The following is an 11,945-nucleotide window of genomic DNA, read 5'->3' as shown; positions in this document are numbered from 1 at the left end:
CTGAAATAGTGAAAAAACAGCATAACTTCCATAAAAATGGCCTGATCAGGCTGATTTTCAAACATGACCTGCATATTATGAATATTCATCATTTCAGTAACTTATAAGCCAAAAAGTTAAACGATTTTTTCGCTTATCGTGTTATCGGTGTTGCATTTATGCTGAAAAAAATGAAAAAATAGCATAACTTCCACAAATATGGCCCGATCATGCTGATTTTCGAACTTGACCTGCGTATTAAGAATATTCATTGGTTCTGTAAGTTTCAAGCCATAAGGTAAAACGTTTTTTCACTTATCATGTTATCGGTGTTGCATTTATGCTGAAAAAAATGAAAAAATAGCATAACTTCCACAAATATGGCCCAATCATGCTGATTTTCGAACTTGACCTGCGTATTAAGAATATTCATTGGTTCTGTAAGTTTCAAGCCAAAAAGTAAAACGGTTTTTCACTTATCGTGTTATCGGTGTTGCATTTATGCTGAAAAAAGTGAAAAAACAGCATAACTTCCCTACAAGTGACCCGATCATGCTGATTTTCAAACTTGACCTGCCTATTATAAATATTTATCAATTCTGTAAGTTTCAAGCTGAAATGAAAAACCGTTTTCCACTTATCATGTTATTGGTAATATTGCACGGTGACGACGGCGACAACGGCGACGACAGCGATGGCGACGACAGACGCAGGTGATGGCTATATGTACAGACACATCTGTGTCTGTACATAAAAAGGTGTTGAAAATGGAAAGAAAACCATTTCAGTACAGTTATCTCTTGTTTACATTGTGGCATTTTGAAAGTATGGCTCTGAACTTCCATGGCCGTGAAGACCTTCCCATATCACATTTTCTGAATATCCATGATATTTTTATTTTTTTTATTAAGAAATTGATGGCCATTATGCTGTTAAGTAATATGTTATAGTGCATGAAAGTTGAAGGAAACCCTATTTTGGACACTGCTGCCAGGATAGCGATTGAGGGAAAACCATGTTACTTATGATACTCAAACTTACTGAAAAGTTTCATAAGACTGAAGTGCAGCTTGTGTTGGAAAATCTTTGTGATTTTGGAAGAAATGCGGTTCTTTTGAGTGCTATATGGTGCAATAAATGTATATGGATAGCGGGCAGTGTATTAATTCGGGATCATAAAGTAATTTGCTTAATTAATTTTCAGGTGGCCATTAAATGAGATTATATAAAACACACGTTGAGATTTCATTGTAAAGTCCCCTGGGTTTATCTCTCTTAACTGTGTCACATAATAAGAAATCAATGATTATTATGCAGGTAAATGTTAGTCATGTTAGTAATTACACAGCTAGATTTAAAAGCAGCTTTATTGGAATTTTTTGTAATGTTTTATTTTACATTTTCTTTTAATTATTTTTCAAACACTAGCATCTTCAAGATATCAATTTCAACTCCCATCCACCAGAAGCACTGTGCATTTTCTGTTTTTCCACATTGGGAGTTGTGTTGGTTTTTATGTCTTTAAGCATTGTGTAATTATATTATTTTATTCACTGTCATCTTTTTTTCACATATTGGGATTTCCATTGTGTGAATTTGAACTCTCACATATGGTCCTGAAACTGTAATCTTATAGACCATGTTATTCTGTTGTACATTTTGTGAAATTTTTATCTTTCACATACTGGCAATATCGGTGTGGGACTTATAACTCCCAAGGGCATGTAACAGTTCACTTTTATTGATACTACCTATTGTGCAATATTTGCAACTTGACTTTGCAGTTAAAGGGATAATTACTGTTCATTTTTGGCAAATAATTTTTTTTTCTAAAAAGTGTTTTTTTTTTTTGTTTTTTTTTTTTGTTATATCTCTTAGAAAATAAGTATAGCCACCTATGTAGGTCACATGGTCTGATGACAAGATCAGATATCAGAATAATAGCTATTAGTGCCTTTTTTGTGGTAAAACAAAATATATTATATTTCTGTGAGTTGTTTACACTGTTTAAACTCAAGTTGGATGATTCATATCATGGTTATGCAGCTAGACTGAATGGCAGGTTTAGTGGAATATTTTTGAAATTTTCTCTTTAATTTTTAATTTTTCAAACTGGCATTTTCAAGATGTGACTTATCACTCCCATCCACCAGGAGCCCTGTACTGTTACTTGTAACATTTTCTGTATTTTTTAACTTATTTATATATATATATATATGTAAGTGGCTTAATTAGCTGTCTGTCACGCCTACTGAAACTGGCTTGCCAGAATCCTAAGCCGCTTAAGCTGAAAGCAATTTAGTGAGAAACCCCTTGGAGTTGGATTGATCCTGTTAGATTGATCTAGGTATGGGAAGTCGGTCTAATGCTTGTTACACATTTTACCTTCATCCTAATCCACTGTTATGCAGAATTAGAATTTGATGTTGGCTGTGCAGTTACAATAAGCATAATACATTAGTGCATCAAAATTGACAGTATCCTTTTTCCTGCGTTTTTATTTTCTGGATTTTGTCTGTATATTTGACAGCTTTGCTGCCTTGTACTACAATGTAAATTGTAAAGAGATATTGTGGCAATGGTACACATTGTTAAATTTTCTGAATGTTAACTAGTACTTAATTTTTATTTATATTGATGGCCAACATAAACAACAAATAGTAATGCACAATAAAAAGCACACTAACATACAAAGAGCTTATAACAAAATACTGCTGCTAACTAAATTATACATGTACATGCTGCAGATACACCTTGAACACATAATCTACAACTTCCACAGGACCTTCACATATCCACAGGACTTTCAAATAGTGCATATACACTGTCAAAGTTGAGCTCATGCTGCTCTCTTAGTTCTGTAGTCGGAGGGCATTCGAGCAGAACATGCTCCTCTATTTGCACTGATATCCTGCACACACAGTCTGTCTACTGTCCAGTCTCTAGAGCAAGGTTATTCGATAAAGTGTGGAGACGTGTGAATGTTAACCTCTTGTACTCTAGGATATCAATGGTTTGCTTGTATACACTATAAGATGACAGTTGAGGATTGATTTGTCTCTCGACACACAGTAAATATTCATGTAGGTCCTTTTTTTTTGATGAAATATTTTTTACTCCATTCCCCAATCTACCTCTGCAGATTCCAATAAACTTTTTGTATATTTAAAGTTTTTTATCTTACTAAGTACCCAGAGGTTCCATACAGAATTGAAAGGGTCATCTATAGCACCCCTGAGAGATAAGCTTTGATTTTTCACCCTTTGGGCTGCTTTAACATGAGATCTTACATTGGCAAACCAACTTCGATGAAAAATTCAGGTAAGGAGATGTGCTCTGTGCATTCAGTAGAGTTGTGACAACCATGTTTTATACTTCATCAAACTGATGTTGTATATGCATGCAGCACTTGCTTTCATTCCATAAGTTGAATATTCCTGTCGTGGTACATGTTTAATTTCTCTGTTATTTTTTTGTGTTACTTTCATAGTTACCAATTCCACTGCAATATTCTGAATCAAGCTGAAAGTTAATTTATCAGATATAGAGGTAAACCAAGGATGGAACAAATTACAAATTTAATAGTTTTAAATGTACAACGAAATGTGACATATAGCAACTTAATTTTTGTTTTTTTAAGAAGCAATTTTCAAATAAAAAGCTGCTATTCTTTGTTTTTACTTACACTTTTTGGAGATGCAGTATCTGACTCTTACAAACTTTTACACTATTTATCATCCTTTTGAACCCACAAAATAAAAATGAATAAAAAAATGAAAGCTACCACATTTTCCAATTTGAAGATTATTAACACAATTAATACCTGATCTACTCACTTTAAACAGTTTGTCTCCAATTCACCCAGTGCCTTTACTTACAAAAGGATTATACCCTTGCTGTCTGACAAGTTTCAGAGGAAGGAAAAGTTCCTCTGGGGATGGGAAATTGTCCCAGTCACACCATTGCCAACCTGATAATGGATTTTAATGAAATTGTCATAATTAAAAAGACTGGTGTTGTAAGTATTCAAAATATCAATCTTTCTTATAGCTATTTAGAAGAAAATAAATGAAAATGTGGGAAAAAAGAGTGAAGGAATTCAATGGGTTTGAAGAATGAAATAATAAAAAAAGGTCAATAAATTGTGCAATTATGACAAAGTGAATAATAATTAAAGCAATAATAACTCTTCCTTTGAGATTCAAAATTCCACAAGAAATACATTGTAAACAACGCCTGGAAATATATTCTATTGCATTTTCCCACTAAAACGGCTGTTATTGTAGTAAAACTAAAATCTGTGCTTGTCACTTGGGCTTTCGATGCCTTTCTTCGCGGTCGACAAGTGCATCCTCTGCTAATGACGTAATGGTGTCACGCGGATTCTCGCGTTCATTCGAGACCAAAATAACATGGCGGGAAACCCTAAGACGAAAGTTGCGAGTTTTTTTTTACAGTGCGTCGGATAACGAAAAGCCCAGAATTGCACACATTGTAGATATAAATGCATTTTGAGCAAAAAAGACGAATATATCTTATGAATCTTATAATATTGATATAGTGTTGTTGTTGTCTGCATTTCCCGCGGTTTTAAGTAGGTCACTAGAAACTATCGCTCGATACGAGAGGGCTCCGTCAGTTAAAATCTCTTAAGAGATTTTAACAAAAAACCGTACGTTTAGGAAAAAAACCTGGATTAACTTCGAATGCAGGAATGGGGTCGTTGACCATTGGTAAGTACGGGAAATTGCCGTTTTTTCCAGGAAAATCGTATTTTTGAATTTAAGAAACTACTGAAACTGCTTCCACAGTCACCTTCACATTTTTCTGGCTCCAAATTTTTGGGCTCGCACCCACTCTCCACCTCTCCCTGCATAAACAAGGTAACATAATGGAGATTGTGTTCCCTCCACACCACATTGACCACTGTGGCAAAGTCCACTCTTGTCAGTCTCAGGCCAGTCTCTTCTTGGACTTCTCTTATGGCACATTCATTCCACTCCTCCCTTAATGAAAAGGGAAATACATGTATTTCATCAAATGATATTGTGTGTTTGTTTGTACGCTTGAGAAAGGGGGGGGGGGGGGGAGGAGGGAGAAAACGCATGTACGTAGAACTTGTGATCGATGACGTTGGAGTGCACATGCTTTCGTTTACACAAAAAGGATAATTTGCAAATTTGGCAAGTTCGATCGATAACAGCCGAAAATGGCGTAAGTCGAAATTCCTTTGGTACTGAAAGTACTAGTACATGTACAGTTTCATTGTCTATGATTGACTCAAGTTACCCAAACTCTAAATGTCCTCCAGGCAGTGCATACAGGTCCCCAGTCTTATAACCTTTCCTTTGACCGATAATTACACAATTTGGATGGTTTGGACTTGTGACAATTACACCAACACCGACTTTCGGTCTAAGTTTAGCATCAAACACAGGAGTCTCAGCGTTGGCACGTGTTTCTGTGGGCACGGCCATATTTGTTTACCATAGCTCCACGGAAAAACCCGGAACGTAACGTATATCCCCGATCCAGAACTTGGACTGCCACATCAATCGGCAATCCTCGGCTGACTCCGCTACGCTCCATTGTCGATTACGAGCCATCCGAGTAGTTCTGAGTGCTGCCACATGACTTTTCTTGCACCGTTCTTTGAGGATTTAAATATTTAAGAAATAATATTATTAAAATATGCTGCGGTATCTGAATATGTGAATAAAAATTGAGATCTAGATAGTTTTTTTTTTATTAAAATCGTATATTATGATTTTCATATGCACTGCCTTTGTAAAAAAAAAATAAATAAAATAAAATAATAATAACAATAAGATTGAGCACTTCTAGTTGATTCTAGTAATCATAGTGAGTTCGATACAGGCCACTAATATACCTCCTATCTCTAAGAAGTTTTAATTCATTTATATTTCTTAAAATAAAATGAAAGTTTAAAGATGGTACATGTATGTAGATACCATACCAAAAAGTCACAAAGGCCTACAGTTGATATATTAATTATAGCAACTTATATGACAATATATCACAAATACACACACAAAAATATGTACATATTTCAGGGGCGGATCCAGGATTACTTGAAAGGGGGGGGGGGCTTTTTTTCCCCTTTTTTTTTTAAGGTCTCGGATGCGAAGCCGACACTTGCCCCCTATGGTGTGGGTTTCGGTGTTTTGGAGGGCAAACTATGTCATTTGGTGCAGTTTAGAACTTTGATTCAGGTCTTCAGAATTCTAATATCAAGAGAGGAATATTGAGGTGATTTTACCCATGACCGAAGGGGGGGGGGGGGGGGGATCACGCTGATGCTGATGACAGCATTGCCTGGTGTATTTACCTGTACTCATTGTCTAGAAATCAAAATATTTAAAGGACACGTGTATAAGAAAAAGTCGAGCACGAACGCTGCCTGGAGGACTATATACGGTCGACGTCTTAATCCACTGTGCCATAGGCGACGTTATTACGGTTAGGGAGTAGAATAGTACCTTTACCTGTACTCACTATCCTCTTGTACGTAAAATCAACACAATGTGGAACTGCATCGCCAACTACCTTGTACCTGAGTGACTTCTTAAAACAGTATCTGCTGAGATGTTTTTGACGATCGATCAGTGTCTTCTAAGCAATCAAATGCCTTCTAAATGACTTTTCTTTTATGAAAATGCTTTTTTGAAAATAAACATGTGTTTTGTTAGAGACAAGGCATTAAAGGTCAGTAACTGCAGGTGTAAAAATTCCTTATGGCCCATAATTAAATGTTGTCACATTCAGTCAACATGTTTTCTTCTTTCAAACTTCCTGGTCTTGGTAGAAAAAAAAAAGAAAAAAAAAAAAAAAAACGGCTGCAGCATGTACTCTATCCTGCAAGTTGACACTACATGTATAATAAAATCCAAGCACAACATAGGAAATGTCAGAAAAAAATTAAAAATTAATTTCTTTCGCAGTAGTAGCTTCTTTATTGTGTTTTAAATACGCATTGGATTTTCTAACTTATTTTATCAATGCCTATTTGATTTTCTAATTTTAATTCCTACTACTTGCTCATATTCACTTCTAGGCTATTCCTAGACTAACCTACACCTTTGCCTGATCTAACCTACACCTAGCCTACTCCAGGCGTCTTCGTGTCACCGTCGGTATCGAAGAATGCTTCGGAACCACGTGCGCTACCAATTGCGCCACCGACGACGACACGCTGATGACAGCATTACCTGGTGTGTTTACCTGTACTCATTGTCTAGAAATCAAAATATTTTAAGTACACGTGTATAAGAAAAAGTGAAGCTCCAACGCTGGTAACGAACCCGTTACCGAAAAGACTTTATGTGGACGACGCCTTAATCCACTGTGCCATCAGCGGTATTATTACGGTTAGGGCGTAGAACAGTACCTTTACCTGTACTCACTATCCTCTTGTACGTAAAATCAACACAATGTGGAACTGCATCGCCAACTACCTTGTACCTGAGTGACTTCTTAAAACATTATCTGCTGAGATGTTTTTGACGATCGATCAGTGCCTTCTAAGCAATCAAATGCCTTCTAAATGACTTCACATGTTAATATTTGAATGACTGTGTCTGTTTTTATTATTAATGTTTTCTTTTATGAAAATGCTTTTTGAAAATAAACATGCGCACTAACTGCAGGTGTAAAAATTTATTATGGCCCATAATTAAATGTTGTCACACTTTCAGTCAACATGTTTTCTTCTTTCAAACTTCCTGGTCTTGGTAGAAAAAAAAAGAAAAAAAAAAAAAAACGACTGCGGTATGTACTCTATCCTGCTAGTTGACACTACATGTAATAAATCCAAGCACAACATAGGAAATGTCAGAAAAAAATTAAAAATTAATTTTTTTCACAGCAGTAGCTGATTTATTGTGTTTTAAATACCTATTGGATTCTCTAACTTATTTTTCAATGCCTATTTGATTTTCTAACTTTTATTCCTACTACTAGTAGCTCATAATCACTTCTAGGCTATTCCTAGACTAACCTACACCTTTGTCTGCTCTAACCTACACCAGGCGTCTTCGTGTCACCGTCGGCATCGAAGAATGCTTCGGAACCACGTGCGCTACCAATTGCGCCACCGACGACGACACGCTAATGACAGCATTACCTGATGTATTTAGCTGTACTCTTTGTCTAGAAATGAAAATACCTCAAGTATACGTGTATAAAAAAAATTACTGATATTTTAACGCTGGTATCGAACCCGCTACCTGAAGGGCTAAATACCGACGACGGCGTTACTCACTGTGCCATCATCGACTTTCTTTCGGCTGTGGCGTAGAATAGTTCCTTTACCCTTACTCACTATCCCTCACAGAGATTTCAAATTCTCCTGAACATGGGTCGGCGTTTTATCTGATAGAAACGAATAGTGGTTATATTGGACTTTTTATGAACGTTAGTAAAATCAACGCCATATGGAACTGCATCACCAACTACTTTTCTCAGAATCCGAGGAGGAGGGGTCAGGACCCCCCTCTAAATCCGTCACTGTTCTTCACTGTTTTTATAACATTGATGAAACTAAACGGTGAATAATGGGCACTGGGACTGTTTTTTTTTCTTTAATTTCATTAATTATTTTTGATGGAGTCTGGTGTGTGAATTTCACTCATAATGGTTGAAACTTAATTAGTGATTGACAACGGTTTACAATCTTAATTTTCTTTAAAGTTTTATTACTTTTATATGACACACATTGATGATTAAAAAGCTGTTGAAATTTCCACTAGGACATAAAATTTTTCCAATACTCTTTTTTTTTTTTTGGTGTATAGAAGTCTTAGGAGTATTTAATTTGACAGTTGTGGCACATTTATATTTCCCTCATTTTGTAGTTACCGGTATGTCACGCCTCTCTTGTTAAATATTGAATAAAAAAAGCTGCAAGCTCTCCAGTTATAGAAATAAGTTTATTTTATCACATGTAAAACAATTAACAAAATACATACATAATTAATTATTTACATGTACATTATCGTGACAATCGCCATGTCCAAACTGTTATATTCTAGATGCAAACTGAGAAGAATTTCAACTCCTTGTTACAATTCATCTGTGCTTTTAGTCCTGAAGGGATTAAATCCTTGCTCCCTGACAAGTTTCAGAGGAAGAAATAGTTTTCCTGGGGCTGGGAAATTGTCCCAGTCACACCATTGCCAACCTGAAAATCAAAACAAATAGGTTAAACATACATGATATAAACGATTGCATGAAGCATCAATATAATATCAAGCCTTTAGACAATGATTTCAAGGGGGAAAGGGGTACTGGCTGGAGGGGGGTCTTTTTTTTTTCTAAAATTGGACCTTTAAATTATTCCCCTGAGAAAAAGCAAGCATACAGAACCCAGTTTAAATTTCATATCCAACTAAAAGTGTGGTTCTTCTGACCCCCCCCCCCCCCCCCATGTAAGACTTACAATAATAACAATAAGAAAGAACAATATATGGACACTATATAATCATAAAATACATTAACCCCTCCTGCAAAGGTAAAAAAATCAATTTTTAAGGGCTTACTATATCACACTTGCACATAGTTCATTGGCCTTGCTACCCATTGAATGTCTGTCCAATGCAAAAAATTAAGAAAAAAATCAAGAGTATTATTGTTGTTAAGTTAATTATAAATTTGTCCAAGTTAAAAGAAATATCAGCAAAACCCATTTTCACCTTCACATTTATCAGGTTCCAAATTTTGTGGTTCACATCCTCTGTTAACTACTCCTAGCATCATTATGTCAATGTAATGGAGATTGTGTTCCCTCCACACCACATTGACCACAGTGGCAAAGTCCACTCTGGTCAGTCTCAGTCCAGTTTCTTCTTGGACTTCTCTCACGGCACATTCATTCCATTCTTCTCTGAAGAAAACAGAATTTTAGTAATTATGAAGAAAGAAAGAAAGAAAGAAAGAAAGAAAGAAAGAAAAATAAAAACAGAAAATAACCTCCAATGCACAGAAGATGATCAAGTTAAGGACAATAAATAAACACATGAAAAAAATAAAAAATAAAGTGAAAAAAATATTATTAAATTGAACGAATTTATTTTCAAATTGGTGGATCATAAAAGACGTTGGTATAACTATCTATGTCACTGAAAAAAGAGCGGAAATTACCTCTCCAAAAAAATTATAATAATAAATAAATAAATACAAGATGCGTAAAATAAAGTATTTGTAATTTGTAATTTACAACAAGGTGATCAAGGAGATATTCAACCGTGCCAGCAGTGAGTGGCAGGGGTGGAGGTGGGGGGGGGGGGGGGGGGGGGGCAACACAAAACAGCAAAGGCTCGGACTATGTACAGTCTTAGATCCCTTGTTTCCTTACCCGAATTCTAAATGTCCACCAGGCAACCCGTACAACTTTCCCGTTCTTGAACCTTTTCTCAAACCGATTAATACACAATTTGGATGGTCTGGGCTTATTATAAACACACCAACTCCAACTTTTGGCCTCAGCTCCACATCAAAACCGTTCTCATGTTCAGCATCGGCCATAACCGCTTTCTGCCTTGCGGGAAGTTTATAAAAGTACTTGATAATTATATTAATTTTTTATTTTATCTAAGTCTATTAAATGAGAAGTTGATCAACAATTAGAGTTAAAACAATATAAACAAATCGAGGATCCAAGTTCTGTGCGGAATGATATTTGTTGCGGAGTGAAATAACACACTTCCGGTTGAAACAATTATTGTAAATTTCAGTGTGCTCGCAAGTATACCTTTGTATACTTTCAGTCAGTCTGGCCAGTATCAATTCCATCAATCCCAAAAGCCATGCACCGATGAAGTATATGACGGTAAGAATAAATACATATATGCTTTTTGTATTTGACTCTTGAAAACCTGCAGTTTGCTGTAAAAACTGAGAGAATTTCTTAAGACTTAACTATTTTTAAATAAAATCTTTTCAAAATAAAAATTGAATAAGTAGAAGCATTGATCAAAGGCGGTTCACAAGTTATTACTGAGTAAACATTGAAATTCAATGGCTGGTACCAGCTGGAAGTGGGGGTGGGATGCATGCAAAAGCAATTTGTTTAATTGTCAAAAATTGACGAGAGGTGCTGTCAGCGGCCCGCTGTCAGTGTTGACGATACATGCGGGCATTCTAAACACCGACGGACTGCAGATCGTTGAGTATCACAGAGTGGTGTGTCAGCCTCAAAGCTGCATGGTGATTATATGGATAAGCTCTGGCAAACCAGAAGCAGAACATGAATTCTGGCCAGATTACTTTGTGACATTGAGAAGTAAAAAAGGATGCAGCAGCACAATTTCAATGGTTTTTGTGGACACTGATTAAAATTACATACCCTCACAGTCTGTTGCTTCCAGTTTACCTGACCATTCTTCTGCATCTCCCACAAACCAAGCAGTATCTTGGAGATAGAATCTGAGTAGTGGGTAAATACTGGAACTGAGCTTGTTGGTGCAACCTAGCACGAAAATTCATGCTTTAGCACTCCTATTGACGATTCTGATATGTACTGGGTGCTAACGCACAAAAGTATAAGGAAGCAGGAGATGTCATTGAACTGTTGTGATCCAGATCCATGCCAGAAACAATAAGCTGTGTACGTACCTGATGGAACAAATGAAAATGCATGTTACTTTGTTGACAACATGGAACAATGAAGAAAGAAGTAGAGATATGAAAAAAAGTCAGTTTGTGGATGACTTTGGCAACGGAAGAATAGTACATTCCCCAGTAATGCTTTGGGCAGAATAGTGGATTACAGTCTTTTTGTCTTATGGAAGAACAACTGGTAGAGGTGATCAGATCGCAGTGAAATTATGCCTCCCTGAAAGAGACAGTAATTTCAAATGAAGAGTCTGCTGGAAGTCAGGAAACTCTGTGGCCATTTTTGAAAACGTTGATAAGTGATCACCACCAGCTGGGAAGGAGGCTGACAAAGG

General features: G+C 36.2%; 3 protein-coding genes across 3 annotated transcripts in view; 1 reads left to right on the top strand and 2 right to left on the bottom strand.

The window, feature by feature from the left end:
- Positions 1–918: 918 nt before the first annotated feature.
- LOC106176394 (nucleotide triphosphate diphosphatase NUDT15) lies at positions 919–5,573 on the bottom strand. Its single transcript, XM_013558760.3, has 4 exons — positions 5,269–5,573; positions 4,795–4,985; positions 3,816–3,949; positions 919–3,501 (listed from the first exon to the last, which is right to left on the bottom strand). The coding sequence occupies exons 1-3, from the start codon at positions 5,454–5,456 to the stop codon at positions 3,837–3,839; spliced, it is 492 nt and encodes a 163-aa protein (XP_013414214.1). The 5' UTR covers positions 5,457–5,573; the 3' UTR covers positions 919–3,501; positions 3,816–3,836.
- A 3,335-nt stretch (positions 5,574–8,908) lies between these two features.
- Positions 8,909–10,552, bottom strand: LOC106176395 (nucleotide triphosphate diphosphatase NUDT15). The gene is made up of 3 exons (XM_013558761.2): positions 10,352–10,552; positions 9,690–9,880; positions 8,909–9,178 (listed from the first exon to the last, which is right to left on the bottom strand). Exons 1-3 carry the CDS (start codon positions 10,519–10,521, stop codon positions 9,060–9,062), a joined length of 480 nt encoding a protein of 159 aa, XP_013414215.2. The 5' UTR covers positions 10,522–10,552; the 3' UTR covers positions 8,909–9,059.
- A 97-nt stretch (positions 10,553–10,649) lies between these two features.
- The window catches only part of LOC106176393 (transcription initiation factor TFIID subunit 1), a 37,068-nt gene continuing 35,772 nt past the window's right edge, over positions 10,650–11,945 (top strand). The window contains exon 1 of the mRNA XM_087009656.1: positions 10,650–10,825. The gene's annotated coding sequence lies outside the window, so the exon portion shown is untranslated. The remainder of the gene's footprint in view (positions 10,826–11,945) is intronic.

This window comes from Lingula anatina, chromosome 3, assembly GCF_051362555.1.
Source record: "Lingula anatina isolate TDL-2025a chromosome 3, LinAna3.0, whole genome shotgun sequence".
NCBI lineage: Eukaryota > Metazoa > Brachiopoda > Lingulata > Lingulida > Lingulidae > Lingula > Lingula anatina.
The sequence above is the reverse complement of the archived record's forward strand: the minus strand, read 5'-3'. Positions and strand labels throughout refer to the sequence as shown.

Bases quoted from the DNA above. Each gene is read 5' to 3' on its own strand.
- LOC106176395 (XM_013558761.2), bottom strand. From the start codon at position 10,521: ATGGCCGATGCTGAACATGAGAACGGTTTTGATGTGGAGCTGAGGCCA. The intron at 9,881-10,351 runs GTAAGGAAACAA...TGTTTTCTTCAG, and splicing joins GGTGGACATTTAGAATTCGG to AGAAGAATGGAATGAATGTG. The intron at 9,179-9,689 runs GTGAAAATGGGT...TTTGATTTTCAG, and splicing joins GGAACCTGATAAATGTGAAG to GTTGGCAATGGTGTGACTGG.
- LOC106176394 (XM_013558760.3), bottom strand. From the start codon at position 5,456: ATGGCCGTGCCCACAGAAACACGTGCCAACGCTGAGACTCCTGTGTTT. The intron at 4,986-5,268 runs GTAACTTGAGTC...CTTTTCATTAAG, and splicing joins GGAGGACATTTAGAGTTTGG to GGAGGAGTGGAATGAATGTG. The intron at 3,950-4,794 runs GTGACTGTGGAA...ATCCATTATCAG, and splicing joins GGAGCCAGAAAAATGTGAAG to GTTGGCAATGGTGTGACTGG.